General features: G+C 45.6%; 2 protein-coding genes across 2 annotated transcripts in view; both read right to left on the bottom strand.

Moving 5' to 3' along the window:
* Positions 1 to 2,239, bottom strand: part of PLA2G12A (phospholipase A2 group XIIA) — a 46,101-nt gene extending 43,862 nt beyond the window's left edge. Inside the window, exon 1 of the mRNA XM_073602495.1 lies at positions 1,643 to 2,239. Coding sequence (XP_073458596.1) covers positions 1,643 to 1,838 — 196 coding nt within the window. The 5' untranslated portion in view covers positions 1,839 to 2,239. The remainder of the gene's footprint in view (positions 1 to 1,642) is intronic.
* Positions 2,240 to 15,435: 13,196 nt separating this feature from the next.
* CFI (complement factor I) overlaps positions 15,436 to 20,819 on the bottom strand; it is a 74,864-nt gene continuing 69,480 nt past the window's right edge. Inside the window, exons 13-15 of the mRNA XM_073602482.1 lie at positions 19,721 to 20,004; positions 16,519 to 16,620; positions 15,436 to 15,781 (exon numbers count right to left, since the gene is read on the bottom strand). Of these exons, the coding sequence (XP_073458583.1) occupies positions 15,564 to 15,781; positions 16,519 to 16,620; positions 19,721 to 20,004 (604 nt within the window). The 3' untranslated portion in view covers positions 15,436 to 15,563. The remainder of the gene's footprint in view (positions 15,782 to 16,518; positions 16,621 to 19,720; positions 20,005 to 20,819) is intronic.

The following is a 20,819-nucleotide window of genomic DNA, read 5'->3' as shown; positions in this document are numbered from 1 at the left end:
GAAAATTTTGTTTGGGTGCAACGTCGTACAATTGTCAGTTAACGCGACGCAGTGCCAAATCGCAAAAAGTGCTCTGGTCAGGAAGGGGATAAAATCCTTCTGGGATTTACCCCCTTCCAACCACGCTGAAGCGGTTAAAGGGAAACATTTTTGTTGCAAGGTAAAAATGTATGCGTGTGAAAGGCCCCTAAGAGGGAACTGTGCCTCAGTGTGAGTAGAGCCCCTCAATCACACACACAGCCCAGGTACTATATGTGAATCAGTGTGAATAGAGCCCCCCCATCACACACACACACACAAGGTACTATATGGGAATCAATGTGAGCAAAGCCCCTCAATCACACACACAGTCCAGGTACTATATGGCAATCAGTGTGAGTAGAGCCCCCCCCCCCAATCACACACACAGCCCAGGTACTATACGGTAATCAGTGTGAGTAGAGCCCCCCAATCACACACACAGCCCAGGTACTATATGGGAATCAGTGTGAGTAGATCCCCCCAATCACACAGTCCAGGTACTATATGGGAATCAGTGTGAGTAGATCCCCCCAATCACACACACAGTCCAGGTACTATATGGGAATCAGGTGAGTAGAGCCCCCCAATCACACACACAGTCCAGGTACTATATGGGAATCAGTGTGAGTAGATCCCCCCAATCACACACACAGTCCAGGTACTATATGGGAATCAGGTGAGTAGAGCCCCCCAATCACACACACAGTCCAGGTACTATATGGGAATCAGGTGAGTAGAGCCCCCCAATCAAACACACAGCCCAGCTACTATACGGGAATCAGGTGAGTAGAGCCCCCCAATCACACACACAGTCCAGGTACTATACGGGAATCAGTGTGAGTAGATCCCCCCAATCACACACACAGTCCAGGTACTATATGGGAATCAGGTGAGTAGAGCCCCCCCAATCACACACACAGTCCAGGTACTATATGGGAATCAGGTGAGTAGAGCCCCCCAATCAAACACACAGTCCAGGTACTATACGGGAATCAGGTGAGTAGAGCCCCCCAATCACACACACAGTCCAGGTACTAGATGGGAATCAGTGTGAGTAGAGCCCCCCAATCACACACTCACAGCCCAGGTACTATATGGGAATCAGGTGAGTAGAGCCCCCCAATCACACACACAGCCCAGGTACTATATGGGAATCAGGTGAATAGAGCTCCCCAATCACACACACAGTCCAGGTACTATATGGTAATCAGGTGAGTAGAGCCCCCCAATCACACACACAGTCCAGGTACTATATGGTAATCAGGTGAGTAGAGCCCCCCAATCACACACACAGTCCAGGTACTAGATGGGAATCAGTGTGAGTATAGCCCCCCCAATCACACACACAGTCCAGGTACTAGATGGGAATCAGTGTGAGTATAGCCCCCCCAATCACACACTCAGTCCAGGTACTAGATGGGAATCAGTGTGAGTATAGCCCCCCCAATCACACACACAGTCCAGGTACTAGATGGGAATCAGTGTGAGTATAGCCCCCCCAATCACACACTCAGTCCAGGTACTAGATGGGAATCAGTGTGAGTATAGCCCCCCCCAATCACACACTCAGTCCAGCAGCCATACGGGAAGGAGGTGACTTGCACTATCCAGCTGTCATTACCATCTCTGCATTTAAAGCGGCACAGTCCGTCCTCGCCCCCCAGCAGGTCCAGAGCCGCGTTCAGGTACATGTCAATCTTATGGACTCCGTTCCGGATCCTCTTCAGGGTCATCCTCCAGTCCGGGGTCTCCGGCTGCTGCTGGCTGGATCCTAAAGAGCTGGAGCAGAGTAGGGCGAGCAGCAGGATCCGGATCATCCTTGAATGTCTGTATACCGGGCAGCTGTCTGCTCACCACACAACTCTCCGGCCACAAAGCATGTGACAGGCGACACTCCTGACCTCTCCGATCTCACTATCCGTTCTGCTAGACCGAGCTCCCTTCCACACACAGGCCAACACCTCTTCTCATCCTTACGGCCGCCGGCTGGGCTCTCCGCTACGGCACACGGGCATAGCAACACAGTCCGAGCAATCCCTGAGTGCCCTGCCAAGGATGACGTCATCATTACGTGACACCTGCCTGTGGGCGCTCACCCCTCTCCTGTACACAAGTGATAGGGCGGCCTAAGGGGAGGACACGCCCAGGGGTTTAGGCCACTCGCTTACTGTCTAGGAGGGATTGAGCTGTCTGAGGGGAAGATACGCCCAGAAGTGAGGACCGCTCACCTGTGCAAGAATGACAAGGCGACCCGAGGTACACAAGGGATAGGGCGGACACGCCCATAACTGAGGGAAGAACACGCCTGTAGAGGAGCGATAGGGTCAGCCTGAGGAGGAGACACGCCCAGAACTGAAGGAAGAATAAGTAAGACTCCTGTAGAGGAGCGATAAGGCGGCCTGAGGGGAGGACACGCCCAGGCATTGAGGTCACTCGCTTACTGTACAGGAGGGATTGGGCTGCCTGAGGGGAAGACACGCCCAGAAGTGAGGGCCGCTTACCTGTGGAAGAATGACAAGGCGACCCGAGGTACACAAGTGATAGGGCGGACACGCCCATACCTAAGGGAAGAACACGCCTGTAGAGGAGCGATAGGGTCAGCCTGAGGGAAAGACACGCCCAGAAGTGAAGAAAGAACACGTCTAAAACTCCTGTAGAGGAGCGATAGGGCAGTTTGAGGGGAAGACACGCCCAGAAATGAGTGCGTTCATCTTTCTCCTCTACACAAGCGATAAGGCAGCCAGAGGGGAGGAAACGCCCAGTGATGAGGACACCCGCCTACTGCTTAGGAGTGATTGGGCGGTCAGAGGGGAAGACACGCCCAAAAGTGAGAGCCGCTCACCTGTACAAGAGGCATAGGACCGCCCAGAGGAGACTAGCCCAGGAATGAGGTCACTTCCTGTGTGGGGTTCTTGTTTTGTGTTCTGTAGGTTGGAAATAAGGATCGGGTGTGTTTGCACAGCCCACGTGCAGAGCCCGCCAGGAAGTCGGCACGGCGCTGCGTTAATCACAGGTAGTGAGACATTTCCCGATCTCTGCAGCCGCACATCGGGACAATGTCTCGCTGCCTGTGATTAACGCAGCGCCGTGCCGATGGGGTGTGCGAACACGCCTGAGCCCATCCTTAGTTGGAAAGTGAAAGCTGAGGTAAGTTATCTCTATTCTCTTAAAGGAGAAGTCCAGCCTGAGCTCATTAGGCTGTACTTCTCCTCTGGGTCACAGGAGTACAATTCGTTTTGCACTCCTGTGACCCATTTTCAGCAGAGAGTGTTCTGAAGTCCGCTCTCCGCTGACGTCACTGATATCAGTCCAGTCACAGTGTCATCCCGACAATAAAGTCTGGATCTGCCAGGTGCCTGGACTGATGACTGTCTCAGCCTCTCAGTGAGCCCCCTGAGAGACTGAGATGGCCGCTCGCCTCCCCTCTACAGTTTAGTGCTCCAATGAGCTGGGGGGGCAGAGTGGAGAGATGCTGATTGACAACTGTGAGAACCGAACCATCGGCGATGCTCGAACGCTCGGTTTTCAGTGTACAGGCGGCCGGGGACAGATGCAGCATCGGTCCCAGGTAAGTATAAATGGGCCAAAAAAAAACCCATAAAGTGGTTGTAAAGGCTGAGGCCGGGTTCACACTATTGCAAATTGGATGCAGGTTCCCCACATCCAATTCACAATAGCAGGAGAATGTGATCAGCTCTCTATGGAGCCGGTTCATATATCGCTGATACGACTCCGGTGTGAAGTTGCACAGGAGCCCTGAGCGTCTTTTGGTCCGTTTCAGGTCCAAATTCAGGCGAAAATTCGGGCTGAAACGGGACACACCGGACCCCTGCTGGGAGCCGCATTGGCATTAGGTGTAAACCGAGCCTGAAGGTTTTTTTACTTTCATGCATGAAGCTAAGAAACCTAAAGTGTGCAGGTCCCCTAATACTTACACCTTGAAGATTCTGAGGCCACATAGAAAAAAGTGTTATGGTCAGATGAGACTCAAATTGAATTATTTGTCCTCAACACCAAACAATATGTCTGGCAGAAATCCAAAACAGCTCACCATCCAAATACCACCATTCCTACAGTAAAGCATAGAGGGGGTGATATCCTGTTATGGGTGTGTTTCTCTGCAACAGGGACTGGAGCATTTGTCAGGATGGAAGGAAAAATGGATGGGGCAAAACACTATCAAATTCTTGAGGAAATTCTGTTGCCAGAAAGTTGTCAATGGAAAGAAGGTTTATCTTCCAACATGACAATGACCCAAAGCACACAGCACAAAATGACCACACAATGGTTGAAGGAGAAAAAAGGTGAATGTCCTTACATGGCTTAATCAGAGCCCAGAGCTAAACCCCATTGAAAATCTGTGGAATGACTTGACTGCAGTCCACAAACGGTCACCATCAAATTTAACTGAACTTGAGCAGTTCTGCAAACAAGAGTGGGCAAATATTGCAAAGTCTGGATTTGCAAAGTTAGTAGAGATATATTCCAACCGACTAAAGGCTGTAATTAAAGCAAAACATGGTTCAACAAAATACTGACAACAAGGGGGTGATACTTTTTCCAACTCAGTGATTCTGTTTTTTGAATCTCTTTTATTTTTCTCTGACATGGTGTTATATCTTTCACTTGGATGTTATAAGTTGAACTAGTTAGTAAATACAGCTGGATAAAACAAAAACTGTGCCTGTCTTCATTTCAGGCTGCAAAGCAACAAAATGTGATTATTTTAAGGGGGGGGGGGGGATTCTTTTCTATACCCTCTGTAAATCCTGTATAATAATAATATGGATGTACACCAGTATGGAAATAATACAAACTTCATATGAGAAGAGATTAATAATAGTACACACAGGTATGATCAGCAAAGGGCCCAGTAGGAGTCCTGGTAGAATTGTGCACATATACCTGGATATACATTCACCGGCCACTTTATTAGGTACACCTGTTCAATTACTTGGTGACACAGCTTGCTAATCAGCCAATCACAGGGCAGCAACTCAATGCATTTAGGCATATAGACGTGGCGAAGACTACTTGCTGAAGTTCAAACAGAGCACCAGAATGAGGAAGAAAGGGGGTTTAGGTGACTGAACATGGCATGGTTGTTGGTGCCAGAGAGGCTGGTTTATTTAAAAAAAACTGCTGATCTACTGGGATTTTAATGTACAACCATCTCTAGGGTTTACAGAGAATGGTCAGAAAAAGAGAAAATATCCAGTGAGCGAAAGTTGTGTGGATGAAAATGCCTTGTTGATGTCAGAGGAGAATGGGCAGACTGGTGTGAGATGATAGAAAGGCAACAAAAACTCAAATAACCACTCGTAAACAACATGAAAGCATGGATCCATCCTGCCTTGTATTAACGGTTCAGGCTAGTGGTGGTGTAATGGTGTGGGGGATATTTTCTTGGCCCACGGCCTACCTGAGTATTGTTGCTGACCATGTCCATCCCTTTATGACTACAGTGTACCCATCTTCTGATGTCTACATCCAGCAGATAATGCACCATGTCACAAAGATCAAATCATCTCACCACTGGTTTCTTGAACATGACAATGAGATCACTGTACTCCAATGGTCTCCACAGTCACCAGATCTCAATACAATAGAGCACCTTTGGGATGTGGTGGAACAGGAGATTTGCATCATGGATGTGCAGCGGACAAATCTGCAGCAACTGTGTGATGCCATCATGTCAATATGGACCAAAATCTCTGAGGAATGTTTCCAACACCTTGTTGAATCTATGCCATGAAGAATTAAGGCAGTTCTGAAGGCAAAAGGGGGTCCAACCCGGTGCTAGTAAGGTGTACCTGAAAATTAATTGTTATTAACCACTTGACCTCCGAAAGATTTACCCCCCTTTATGACCAGGGCATTTTTTGCGATACGGCACTATGTTAACCACTTGCCTACTGGGCACCTAAACCCCCCTCCTGTCCAGACCAATTTTCAGCTTTTAGCACTGTCACACTTTGAACGTCAATTGCGCGGTCATACAACACTATGCCCAAATGAAATTTTTATCATTTTGTTCCCACAAATAGAGCTTTCTTTTGGTGGTATTTGATCACCTCTGGGTTTTTTATTTTTTGCTAAAGCAATTAAAAAAGACCAAAAACAAAAAAAAATACAAAACCGTTTTATATTTTGTTAATACATTTTGCAAATGGGTAATTTTTCTCCTTTATTGATGTACGCTGATGAGGCTGCACTGATGGGCACCGATAGGCTGCATTGATGGGCACTGATAAGGCGGCACTGATGGGCACTGATGAGGTGGCACTGGTAAGCACTATGTGGTGGCACTGGTGGGCACTGATAGGTGGTATTGGTGGGCACTGAGAGGTGGCACTGATGGGCACTAATAGATGGCACTGATGGGTGCCAGTGATGGGCACTGATGGGTGGCAGTGATGGACCGGCACTGGTAGGTGACAGTGATAGGCAGCACTGCTAGGTGGCACTGATGGGCATTGATAGGTGGCACTGATTGCTGGAACTGTTATGTACTGGTGGGCACTAATTCCTGGCACTGGTGGGCACAGATGAGGCGACTGTGCCTCTTCCTCTTCAACAGAAGCCGGTGATCAGCTTTTTTTTCTCCTCGCGCTGTTAGATCTTCTGTTTACATCACATGATCAGCTGTCATTGGCTGACAGCTGATCACGTGGTAAGGGGCCTGGATCGAGCGTGCAAAGGGGAGGACGTCTATTGACGGCCTCCCGGCAAAGTAGATCAGCGCTGTAGCCGTCATTCAGCTATAGCGCCGATCTAAAGGGGTTAATTTAACTGACAATTGTGCAGTCATGCGACGTTGTACCCAAATAAAATTTATGTCCTTTTTTCCCACAAATAGTGCTTTCTTTTGGTGGTATTTGATCACCTCTATGGTCTTTATTTTCTGTGCTATAAACAGTGATCAGTGCTAAAAACATGCACTGTCACTGTACTAAGGACACTGGCTGGCAAGAGGTTAAACATCAGGGGCGATCAAAGGGTTAACTGTATGCCTGACCAGTCTTTTAGTTTACTGTGGGAGGTGCTTTTACTAGGTGAAAGCATGGATCCATGTCCCTGCTTAGCAGGCACACAGGATCCATGCCTTTCCTACTGACAGAATGGCGATCTGCCTTGTTTACATAGGCAGACCGCCATTCTGCCTCTGTGCTGGATGACCGGCGGGTGCTGGCAGATATTGAGTCCGCGGTACACGCAGATCAGCTCCCGCTGTGTATTATTGCGTGCCTCAGACCCGGAAGTGTCGGATCACATACTAGGTACGTGATATGGCCGAGCAATGCCACATTGACGCTATATAAGTATGTTATACGGGCGGAAAGTGGTTAATAGAGACTTTTCTGAAAAAAAACCCCACTAAATAGTTAGTGGTATTTTGCAGTTATAATTTCTTTTGTTTTTCTTTTATTTATTATTATTTTTTTTTTTTATGTTGGTAGATCCTTTTTTTGGCAGTTTTGGGGTAAGTAAAGCTCAGAATTCACTTGCTGATAATCATCTGTACTTTGGAGCTGCATTTTGTTTGCAGCAAATAAGTGCAAAAACAGTGTGTACCTAAATCACCTCTCATTATATCATTCACCTTCAACATATCCTCTTTACATAGTAAAGATAAAAGTTAGGCAAAAGACTGGTAAGGACTATTCTCCAATAATAAAACTGTATTTTCTCTGGTTAAGTTTATGCTGCTTTATCAACTGCAGTTCCTTAAAGTTTTACTAAACCCACAACAGTAAAATCAGTCTGTTTATGCAGTAAAGCATGCTTGTTATGCTCACTGTGGAACCTAAGGGGTTAATCCTCTGCATTGTGTATAAAGGCTGTGTGATCCTGTCTTCTCTGGTCCTCCTCTTCTTTAACTGACTCCAACCCATCGCTTGATAGAACAGAGCATTAGGAGGCAGGCTGCACATGCTCAGTTTGGTGTGTATTGCTAGAGAGTTTTCTTTTTCTTGGGAGAGTGCATGTGATCAGCACAGGGCCAATCAGTGCTGCCCAGGCGGAGGGTCAGGGGAGAATGAAAACTCCTCCTACAAGCTTAACCACTTGCCGACCGCCTAACGTATATATACGTCGGCAGAATGGCACGGGCAGGCAGAATCACGTACCTGTACGTGATCTGCCTCCCGCGGACGGGGGGTCCGATCGGACCCCCCCCCCGGTGCCAGCGGCGGTCGGCATTTGACTGGGAGCGTCGGGAGGCGAGGGGAAGACCATCCGATCGTGGCCCCCCCCTCGCGATCGCTCCCAGCCAATCGGAATCCTCCCCTGCCTGTGTGTAGTTTCACACAGGCAGAGGATGTGATGTCATCTCTCCTCGGCTCGGCAGTTTCCGTCCAGCGCCGAGGAGAGAAGACATGTAAGTGCACAACACACACACACACACAGTAGAACATGCCAGGCATACTTTACACCCCCGATCCCCCCCCAATCACCCCCCCCCCCCCCCCGTCACAAACTGACAGCAAGCAGTATTTTTTTTTTTTTTTCTGATTACTGCATGGTGTCAGTTTGTGACAGTTACAGTGTTAGGGCAGTGAATATTACCCCCCTTTAGGTCTAGGATACCCCCCTAACCCCCCCTAATAAAGTTTTAACCCCTTGATCACCCCCTGTCACCAGTGTCACTAAGCGATCATTTTTCTGATCGCTGTATTAGTGTCGCTGGTGACGCTAGTTAGGAACGTAAATATTGAGGTTCACCGTCAGCGTTTTATAGCGACAGGGACCCCCATATACTATCTAATAAATGTTTTAACCCCTTGATTGCCCCCTAGTTAACCCTTTCACCACTGATCACCGTATAACCGTTACGGGTGACGCTGGTTAGTTCGTTTATTTTTTATAGTGTCAGGGGACCCGCCGTTTATTACCTAATAAAGGTTTAGCCCCCTGATCGCCCGGCGGTGATATGCGTCGCCCCAGGCAGCGTCAGATTAGCGCCAGTACCGCTAACACCCACGCACGCAGCATACGCCTCCCTTAGTGGTATAGTATCTTTACGGATCAATATCTGATCCGATCAGATCTATACTAGTGTCCCCAGCAGTTTAGGGTTCCCAAAAACACAGTGTTAGCGGGATCAGCACAGATACCCGCTAGCACCTGCGTTCTTCCCCTCCGCCCGGCCCAGCCCAAGTGCAGTATCGATCGATCACTGACACTTACAAAACACTAAACGCATAACTGCAGCGTTCGCAGAGTCAGGCCTGATCCCTGCGATCGCTAACAGTTTTTTTGGTAGCGTTTTGGTGAACTGGCAAGCACCAGCCCCAGGCAGCATCAGGTTAGCGCCAGTACCGCTAACACCCACGCACGCACCGTACAGCTCCCTTAGTGGTATAGTATCTGATCAGATCAATATCTGATCTGATCAGATCTATACTAGCGTCCCCAGCAGTTTAGGGTTCCCACAAACGCAGTGTTAGCGGGATCAGCCCAGATACCTGCTAGCACCTGCGTTTTGCCCCTCCGCCCGGCCCAGACCAGCCCAGCCCACCCAAGTGCAGTATCGATCGATCACTGTCACTTACAAAACACTAAACGCATAACTGCAGCGTTCGCAGAGTCAGGCCTGATCCCTGCGATCGCTAACAGTTTTTTTGGTAGCGTTTTGGTGAACTGGCAAGCACCAGCAGCCTAGTACACCCCGGTCGTAGTCAAACCAGCACTGCAGTAACACTTGGTGACATGGCGAGTCCCATAAATGCAGTTCAAGCTGGTGAGGTGGCAAGCACAAGTAGTGTCCCGCTGCCACCAAAAAGACAAACACAGGCCCGTCGTGCCCATAGTGCCCTTCCTGCTGCATTCGCCAATCCTAATTGGGAACCCACCACTTCTGCAGCGCCCGTACTTCCCCCATTCACATCCCCAACCAAATGCAGTCGGCTGCATGAGAGGCATTTTCTTTATGTCCTCCCGAGTACCCCTACCCAACGAACCCCCCCAAAAAAGATGTCGTGTCTGCAGCAAGCGCGGATATAGGCGTGACACCCTCTATTATTGTCCCTCCTGTCCTGACAATCCTGGTCTTTGCATTGGTGAATGTTTTGAACGCTACCATTCACTAGTTGTGTATTAGCGTAGGGTACAGCACTGCACAGACTAGGCACACTTTCACAGGGTCTCCCAAGATGCCATCGCATTTTGAGAGACCCGAACCTGGAACCGGTTACAGTTATAAAAGTTAGTTACAAAAAAAAGTGTAAAAAAAAAAAAAAAACACAAACAAAAATATAAAATAAAAAAAAAATAGTTGTTGTTTTATTGTTCTCTCTCTCTATTCTCTCTCTATTGTTCTGCTCTTTTTTACTGTATTCTATTCTGCAATGTTTTATTGTTGTTATGTTTTATCATGTTTGCTTTTCAGATATGCAATTTTTTATACCTTACCGTTTACTGTGCTTTATTGTTAACCATTTTTTTGTCTTCAGGTACGCCATTCACGACTTTGAGTGGTTATACCAGAATGATGCCTGCAGGTTTAGGTATCATCTTGGTATCATTCTTTTCAGCCAGCGATTGGCTTTCATGTAAAAGCAATCCTAGCAGCTAATTAGCCTCTAGACTGCTTTTACAAGCAGTGGGAGGGAATGCCCCCCCCCCCAACGTCTTCCGTGTTTTTCTCTGGCTCTCCTGTCTCAACAGGGAACCTGAGAATGCAGCCGGTGATTCAGCCAGCTGACCATAGAGCTGATCAGAGACCAGAGTGGCTCCAAACATCTCTATGGCCTAAGAAACCGGAAGCTACGAGCATTTTATGACTTAGATTTCGCCGGATGTAAACAGCGCCATTGGGAAATTGGGAAAGCATTTTATCACACCGATCTTGGTGTGGTCAGATGCTTTGAGGGCAGAGGAGAAATCTAGGGTCTAATAGACCCCAATTTTTGCAAAAAAGAGTACCTGTCACCACCTATTGCTATGATAGGGGATATTTACATTCCCTGAGATAACAATAAAAATGATTTAAAAAAAAAAAAAATGAAAGGAACAGTTTAAAAATAAGATAAAAAAATAATAATAATAAAGAAAAAAAAAAAAAAAAAAAAAAAAAGCACCCCTGTCCCCCCTGCTCTCGCGCTAAGGCGAACGCAAGCGTCGGTCTGGCGTCAAATGTAAACAGCAATTGCACCATGCATGTGAGGTATCACCGCGAACGTCAGATCGAGGGCAGTAATTTTAGCAGTAGACCTCCTCTGTAAATCTAAAGTGGTAACCTGTAAAGGCTTTTAAAGGCTTTTAAAAATGTATTTAGTTTGTCGCCACTGCACGTTTGTGTGCAATTTTAAAGCATGTCATGTTTGGTATCCATGTACTCGGCCTAAGATCATCTTTTTTATTTCATCAAACATTTGGGCAATATAGTGTGTTTTAGTGCATTAAAATTTAAAAAAGTGTGTTTTTTCCCCAAAAAATGCGTTTGAAAAATCGCTGCGCAAATACTGTGTGAAAAAAAAAAATGAAACACCCACCATTTTAATCTGTAGGGCATTTGCTTTAAAAAAATATATAATGTTTGGGGGTTCAAAGTAATTTTCTTGCAAAAAAAAATTATTTTTTTATGTAATCAAAAAGTGTCAGAAAGGGCTTTGTCTTCAAGTGGTTAGAAGAGTGTGTGATGTGTGACATAAGCTTCTAGATGTTGTGCATAAAATGCCAGGACAGTTCAAAACCCCCCCAAATGACCCCATTTTGGAAAGTAGACACCCCAAGCTATTTGCTGAGAGGCATGTCGAGTCCATGGAATATTTTATATTGTGACACAAGTTGCGGGAAAGAGACAATTTTTTATTTTTTTTATTTTTTTTTGCGCAAAGTTGTCACAAAATGATATATTGCTCAAACATGCCATGGGAATATGTGAAATTACACCCCAAAATACATTCTGCTGCTTCTCCTGAGTACGGGGATACCACATGTGTGAGACTTTTTGGGAGCCTAGCCGCGTACGGGACCCCGAAAACCAAGCACCGCCTTCAGGCTTTCTAAGGCCGTAAATTTTTGATTTCACTCTTCACTGCCTATCACAGTCTCGGAGGCCATGGAATGCCCAGGTGGCAAAAAAACCCCCCAAATGACCCCATTTTGGAAAGTAGACACCCCAAGCTATTTGATGAGAGGTATAGTGAGTATTTTGCAGACCTCACTTTTTGTCACAAAGTTTTGAAAATTGAAAAAAGAAAAAAAAATTTTTTTTTCTCGTCTTACTTTATTTTCAAAAACAAATGAGAGCTGCAAAATACTCACCATGCCTCTCAGCAAATAGCTTGGGGTGTCTACTTTCCAAAATGGGGTCATTTGGGGGGGGTTTGTGCCACCTGGGCATTCCTTGGCCTCCGAAACTGTGATAGGTAGTGAGGAGTAAAATCAAAAATGTACGCCCTTAGAAATCCTGAAGGCACTGATTGGTTTTCGGGGCCCCGTACGCGGCTAGGCTCCCAAAAAGTCCCACACATGTGGTATCCCCGTACTCAGGAGAAGCAGCTAAATGTATTTTGGGGTGCAATTCCACATATGCCCATGGCCTGTGTGAGCAATATATCATTTAGTGACAACTTTGTGCAAAAAAAAAAAAAAAAATTTGTCACTTTCCCGCAACTTGTGTCAAAATATAAAACATTCCATGGACTCAACATGCCTCAAAGCAAATAGCTTGGGGTGTCTACTTTCCAAAATGGGGTCATTTGGGGGGGTTTTATGCCATCTGGGCATTTTATGGCCTTCAAAACTGTGATAGGTAGTGAGGAGTAAAATCAAAAATGTACGCCCTTAGAAATCCTGAAGGCAGTGATTGGTTTTCGGGGGCCCCGTACGCGGCTAGGCTCCCAAAAAGTCCCACACATGTGGTATCCAAATACTCAGGAGAAGCAGCTAAATGTATTTTGGGGTGCAATTCCACATATGCCCATGGCCTGTGTGAGCAATATATCATTTAGTGACAACTTTTTGTAATTTTTTTTTTTTTTGTCATTATTCAATCACTTGGGACAAAAAAAATGAATATTCAATGGGCTCAACATGCCTCTCAGCAAATTCCTTGGGGTGTCTACTTTCCAAAATGGGGTCATTTGTGGGGGTTTTGTACTGCCCTGCCATTTTAGCACCTCAAGAAACGACATAGGCAGTCATAAATTAAAGGCTGTGTAAATTCCAGAAAATGTACCCTAGTTTGTAGGCGCTATAACTTTTGCGCAAACCAATAAATATACACTTATTGACATTTTTTCTACCAAAGACATGTGGCCGAATACATTTTGGCCTAAATGTATGACTAAAATTGAGTTTATTGGATTTTTTTTAGAACAAAAAGTAGAAAATATCATTTTTTTTCAAAATTTTCGGTCTTTTTCCGTGTATAGCGCAAAAAATAAAAACGGCAGAGGTGATCAAATACCATCAAAAGAAAGCTCTATTTGTGGGAAGAAAAGGACGCAAATTTCGTTTGGGTACAGCATTGCATGACCGCGCAATTAGCAGTTAAAGCGACGCAGTGCCGAATTGTAAAAAGTGCTCTGGTCAGGAAGGGGGTAAAACCTTCCGGGGCTGAAGTGGTTAAGCAGACACCGAATACAAGTCACAAGACTGCTATAACTGCTGATGAAAAAAGATATTTAGCAGTTTATATTTACTAAAACGATTGCATGTCCATGTTCTGTGTATTGTAGGAGACCAGATATAGTGAATGCAGGGTCCTGGGTTTAGTAACACTTTAACCCTTGTAATAACACACATACTCGTGCTTTGTTTCTCTAGAGCAGTTTGTCCTAGTCTTTCTGTTAAAACTGTCCTGCCACTATCCAGTTTTACACATCTCATTTCATCATCTGTGGTTTCTTAAATCTTGTAGTTAAACAGCTGCCGGGAGCATGGCCAGGGCGTTCTGGTGAGAGCTCCAGCTCCCTGACCTGCTTAACCTGCTGAATCCTGCTGTTATCTGGGGAATCCTGCGAACTTCTACAGCCGAGTCAGGGATTCTCCCCCGTGCCATCCATGCCGGGGCAGAAAACAGCCTCCTCTTAAAGACCCTGATGGCTCACTCAGAAGATGGCGAGAATCGGATCCGCTGCAATAACGGGTAGTGGGGCTCCCGGAGGAAACCAAGGGCTCACATCCAGAAACAGCTGCCTCTGCCCTGTGTCTCTAGTAAATTTTGACCTGGTCTTACCCATCAAAACTTTCCTGCTGCTAACCAATTTTACACTGTTTTTCCATGTGCAGTCTCTTAATTCTTGATTGAAAAAAATTGTCTGTACCCTATGTACAGACAAGGACTGTGTTTTTTTCCATGCTGCCCTCAAGGTGGCATTAAAGGGACCTTATTCGTGCTGTATGGTATTTGAGAAAAAAAAAGCATTGGCACATGTCCCCCGTGGCAGTGCCTAGTTTCCTGTGACTTTCTTTGACAATGGCCCACCTGTTTGCCTCCCATAGACACCAAAGGGACTCACCACTAGTATTTTGATATTATACATTGCATATAATGTCGCAAAACTCTAAGGAATTGGAATAATGTTTATTTACTGCAAGGGTACTATAAAAGGTGTGATTTTCAGTCCAATAACTGTTGATCAGTAAAATGTTTTAAGCCATAAAAGCATAATGACCCACAATCCTGCCCTGTGTAAGGTTGTTCCATGTTATATATCTAGGCTACTTTGAAACCTTTGTAGTGATTCCTCATTCAAATGTAGCTCAGTGGTGATCAGGGGCGGCCCCGTCCACTAAGGGCGCACGTGTGCCGCCTCCCCTTTCCATCGCCGCTGCCACCCCCTTTTCATGCATCCGCCCCCTTTCAGGAGGCCAGACGCATGAATTACAGTGGCGTGGGTGTTTTTTTTTTAAGCACCTGATTAGAGCCAGAGGCTCTACTAGGCCCTAATAGGCTTCAAAATAGGGTGGGCTCGTGGCGCAGAGCATTGCGCTCAGAGCCCACCCAGGTGTGTTAGAAAAGCAAATAAATATTCACTTTTCTAACACTGAATCGCCCCTCCGCCAATCAGGAAGCGCGGGTCTGCTACCCATTTCTCGATTGGCTGAAAGGACAGGCGATCCTATTGGATGCCTAGGAGGAGGGAGATGCACGGCGGAAGCCGCCGTGATTCACAGGAGGAGGAAGAAATAAAGCTCCCCGCCCACTTCCTAGATGGGGCAAGTGTGGGGCTTTGATGGCTCGATTGTCCTCCGGAGGGGGGTGTTGCTGCCGACCAGGGGAGGGTGGCTGTTTGCGGCCACCCCAAAAGACAAAAACACCAGCCGCCACTGATGGTGATGTGTGCTGAACCAAAAGATTGTGTACTGCTCTCACGAAGGACAACTGTGAAGGACACTGTCAGGACAACCAATCTGTGTACAAAACCATGTTTATGACACTGTAGAAAAACATTCAGAAAATACTAAGGAAATAGGAAAACTTTATTGTACTACATAAAAAGGTACAATTATAAAGCAGTAGTTGAAAAAAGCATAATATATTTCCAAAATGCTGGTAAGTCATCTGCACATTGTACAATATGGATAAATCAGATATTATATTTAGAGATGAGAGCTCGTCCAACATGCCGGACTATCCACTCAAAGTAGTATGCAACCTTTGAGTATACTCCAGGGAAACCTGCCACTCCACAGTTCTCACCCCAACTTACAACACCCCAAACATAGGCCACATTATTAACATCATAGCAAACTAGGGGACCTCCTGAGTCACCTTTGCAGGCATCTATGGATCCATCATGTGTCCCTAAAACAAAAAGAAGGAATAACCATCATGGACATTACAATTAAGGTAACAGTAAAAAACGTCCTTGTCTCTGAACATAATGAAATTATTTATTCCTCAAAGTGGGGGGGGGGGCTGTGAATTAAGAAAAAAACAATAATCTTATGTATCTTAAGATTCAGGAGCAGGATAACAATACTTTGAAACCAAAAAAAGTGAAAAAACTGTGACAAATCTCAAATCTCAGTTTTTAAAGAAAAACAGTCAGGAAAAAAAGACATAACCTGACTTTAGTGACCACCATTTGTAGTTGAGTTGCTTGGCTTTCATGCTAATCCCCTGGTTTGACCAGAAGCATGCAGCATGATAAAGCATATCCAAACCAAAAACAAAAATTAGATATTTTTGCAGCATACCTAGTCCTTATATGTAGAAGCTGCATGTATGTATGGATAGCACTTAACTGAACTTAAAAACTGAAAATAGGGTTTCCTTCCGTCTCCAAAAAAACAGAACTTAACGGAGGCGGATGTCAGCGGATGATCATCTGCTAACGTCCACTAGCCCATAGACTAACTGTCTGTTTTTCAACTGGCAATGGATGGAGGAAAAACAGACATACGGAATGCCCGTGTGAAAGGACCCTTAGATATATTTACCTAAAAAAATGGTGACGCGTTCAATACTTATTTTACCCGCTGTATGTTGTATTGCTTAGTGTATGCTGACACTATTGTCAAAATTTATAAAACTCCTACCTGCACATTCCATTCCATTAAGAAATCGTTCTTTGTAGATTGAAGTACAGTTATTCATCAGCCTAATATGTCCCCACTTTAGATGAAATACTTTAGTAAAACCTACAAAGAAAAAGAAAGTAAGTCAAATTCCTTATCACCACAGCCACCAGGGGCAGCAGCTACCATAGCTGTCCAGTCATTGTCATACTGATAGTTAATAGTGCATCTCCATGTGTAACGCAAAGTTGTCACACTGCCTGCCAGTTTCTTTCAACAAGGTTCTCATTCCCGCTGCCCCTGCATGCCCTGCTTATTGTCATTTGTGGAATAGTGTACACTGTATACTTCACCTACTCTGTTCCTATAGAGCTACAAGGAAACTGCCAGTAGAACAGGACAACAATTTGCTCTACACTCCTAGAGGTCAAATTTAGGTATACCAATTCAGAGTGGGCAATTGGTTGCTTTTAGACTCTCCTCTGCAGTTCTGGCATTTTTTTGTTGCAGCTATGTCTTATCTAGTTAACCACTAGGTATCCACAGTCTGTAGATTATTGTTTCCAGGTACGAAATACAGTTTTAAAAAGGAGGCAAGTGCATTTCTTTTAAATACTGAAATTTTTTAAAATTCATTTTGCTAGCAAAGGTATTAATTAAAACAGTGTATCAAATAAAAGCTTATATATAATATATCCTTAAAGTGATACTAAAGTCATTTTTTTTTTTGCACAGAGCAGCCCAGATCCTCCTCTTTTTGGGTCCCTCTTTGGCATTTATGGACCCTCCCCCCTGCCAAGTGCCCCCACAGCAAGCAGTTTGCTATGGGGGCACCCAAGCCGAGCTGCTGCTGTGTGTGTCAATTCAGACATGGAGCCTTGGTTCGGCCCTGCCCCCTCTCTCTCCTCACTGGCTCACTGACTTTGATTGACAGCAGAGGGAGCCAATGGTGCCGCACTGCTGTCTCAACCAATGAGGAGGGACAGTCCCGGGCAGCCGAGACACTTCTGCAACATCGCTGGATCGAGATGGGCTCGGGTAAGTATTAGGGGGGGCTGGGGGGGGATGCTGCACACAGAAGGCTTTTTATCTTATTGCATATAATGCATTAAAAGAGAAGTATGTTTTTTTGTTTTTTTTTCTTTAGAGACATACTTACCTAGGTGGATTCAGCATCGGTCCGATGCTGCATCTGTCCCCAGGCACCTCTAAAACTGAGAACCGAGCGATCGAATACTGTCGATCACTCGGTTCACACAGCTCCATCAGCAGAGAGCTGGTGACTGTCAGCCACAGCTCTTTGGTCTGCTCCCTCCATGCTCACTGGAGCGCTGAGCTGTGGAGGGGGTGGGAGTAGCTGGCTCAGCCTCTCAGCAGATCGCTAAGAGGCTGAGCCAGGTGTCGGGTGTCCGTCCAGGGTCTGGCGGATCCCAACTCCATGGTCGTGATGACGCCGAGCCTGGACCAACTTCTGTGACGTCAGCTGATGGCAGACTTCAGCTCACTCTCTGCTGAAAACGGGTCATAGGAGTGCAAAACGAACTGCACTCCTGTGATCCATAGGAGAAGTGCAGCCAAAGGAGCTTTGGCTGTACTTCTCCTTTAAGATAAAAATCATTATGACTTTAGAACAACTTTAAAACACAATTTAAACATTATTTAGGTAGGTAAATAAGTTATTACTTCCAGGTGGCTTAAGCCTAGGTTCACATTGATGCAGTGCGAGTTAAATCCGTTTTGCAGTGCGATTTCATCAATGCGAGTTGATGTGGTTCAGAGGTGATTCCAATATGTTTTTCATGCGATTTGGATACAGCTGCGATTTTTTTCTCTCTCTCTTCCAGGGAAGGCAAAAAGCAACACAGACTTGTAGAAAATATACTGGAATCTTTGGTCAGATAAGTGTTTTGCATGCGGTTACCATTCAAGTCTATGGAGGTAAAAATCACACTGCACCTCTACAAACTCGCACTGGACCCTTTTCAAAAATGCATCGGAATCACACTGCATATATGTGAATGGCCTCCATAGAAGGTCATGTTATTTTACTTGTCATGCGATTCCTTACGTTCTGGAACCAGGGCTAAAGGTTGCTGCTATGCTGTGCCCCCATACATTATTGTTGGACTATCAGTATGATGGGCTGCCTCACTGGCCAATTACAATGTGCAAAAGGTAGAAAGAGCATTCTTTGTTGCTATCATGAAGTGTTGTAGCTTTGCTTGTCAGAATGGCCCAGTGTTTGGCTATGACAGTAGGGTTTGGGATGCTGTCACAGTAAATCCTCATTCACACAGAGCGGTGTCGGCTCTGATCAGCTGGGGATTCGTGAGCTCAGCACGCTGTACTGCATGTCACTTTTTTTATTAGGTGTTCTGTCAATTTATCGAGATCTCCAATCACATCACTTCCAGTTACTGTAAACCATCAGTAATTGGAGATTTTCAGTTTTGACACAACACCAGCAACCGTGTATGCTCCGGTACACAAAGATTTAGCATTTTTGCCAGAACAGCGTGTAAGGAGAAAAAAGTTGTCGCAGTCTCATAGGTGTCCATTTTGTTGGTTTGCATCGGAGCGGATAATGTCCGCTCGTAATATTGTGTACCGGAGTGTACACGGTTTCCGGTATTTTGTCAAAACAGCAATTTGTCGAAATCTTCAATTACAGATGGTTTACAGTAACCGGAAGTGATGTAATTGGAGATCTCAATGACTTGGCTATTTTGACAGAACCCCGGTCCTATTAAGTTTGTGTCCGCTAGACACAGATGGACCCGCTGAACTCTATGTTCGGGTTGATGTAAACAGACTTGGTTGTCTGTTTACATCAGGATCTGTCACATTTAGGTTTGGAAGAACCTAGACGGACTCAAAGGTAGGAGGGTGTAAATGGACACAATTCTGTTTATATCCGCCTATCTATAGGGCTGTATGGAGCTTCTGATCAAGTCCGCCTGAAAAACAGAGGCAGGCCTGATTGGAAAGTCTGTGTGAAAGGGCCCTTATGTGCAAACAGATGTAAGAATGTACTCTATACCTGGAGCAGCTTTTGGACAAATTCACTTTAAAACTGATCTCTCTGTAAAATAATTAGAGTATTAGAAGATGACCTAAGAAATTCAATTGCTGTATAGTCACAAATGATCTGACATTGTTATCAGATCTATTTTTATATTACTATGTACACTGCAAAAATAAAAATAATATGAACTCCATATACCTTCTTCTCTGCCCCATCCTGAAACTACGCAAGTGTCCCCTGCCTTGAACAGATGAGTTGACCAAGGAACACATGCAGGCACTAGATTATTGTCCACCTGCATACAAGCTGCCTCCTTGTAAATGTTGACAACCTCCAGCAGAGCAATATCATTTTCATAGGTTCCAGAGTTATAATTCTCGTGCACTTTCACAGTTTTCACTGGGAAAGAATCCACATTCTCAGATAGAGACAGACGATCTAGGAGCTCAATGATTACACGATACTTGTGCGGCTGGTCTGCCCTAAAAATGTAGGTGTTATAGGAAGAATATTAGCATTATTCAAATACAATTACGATTAATCAGTAAGGCAAACAGCAACGTACAAAGTGTAGTACAGTAACCTATATCAGCGCATCAGAATATGGATTTTAGTAATCTCAAATCAGTGAGGTGAAATTGAGCTTTTGGAATTATAGTGGAAGATCCCACTGTTGGTGTCAGGTCAGACTGCAGGGTGGTGGTTTTGTGTGTCTGTGTGCGTGTAAAGGGCTAAAATAATCTGGAATTGGACTTTAAAAAAAATAAACAACTGTGTAAGGTGAGGTTCTACCTGACTGAATATAATTTGGATAATTTGTTTAGAGGTGCCCTCATACTACATGTCTGCTGGAAACTGTTGTGGACAGTGACGGCTGGCGTTTTTTTTTTTTTTGGGGGGGGGCAAACAACCACCCATCCCCCCGAGCGGCACCCCCCCCCCTACAGTTTGCCGGTCGGTCCGGCACTTACCCCATCATGGCGCGTGGCAGGTAGCGTGGTGCAGTGGCTTGGCTCTGAGTCCTCTCCTCTATGACGGCTTCCAACTACTCCTCTCCTCCTCCTAGGCATCCAATAGGATCGCCTGTCCTTTCAGCCAATCGGGGCCAGGCCGGGAAGAGGAGTTATATTGATTCGCTGTTGTAACACATCTGGGTGGGCTCGGAGCACACTCTCTGCAACGCGAGCCCACCCTATATTGAAACCTATTAGAGCCTCTGGCTCTAATCTGTACTTCAAAAAAACAGCCCCTCTGCATTTGAATCCATGCGTGGGTGTCCTGAAAGGGGCCGAACGCA

Source organism: Aquarana catesbeiana, linkage group LG01 (genome assembly GCF_042186555.1).
Source record: "Aquarana catesbeiana isolate 2022-GZ linkage group LG01, ASM4218655v1, whole genome shotgun sequence".
NCBI classification, from domain to species: Eukaryota; Metazoa; Chordata; class Amphibia; order Anura; family Ranidae; genus Aquarana; species Aquarana catesbeiana.
Note: the sequence above shows the minus strand (reverse complement) of the source record. Positions and strands in the feature narration are given on the sequence as shown.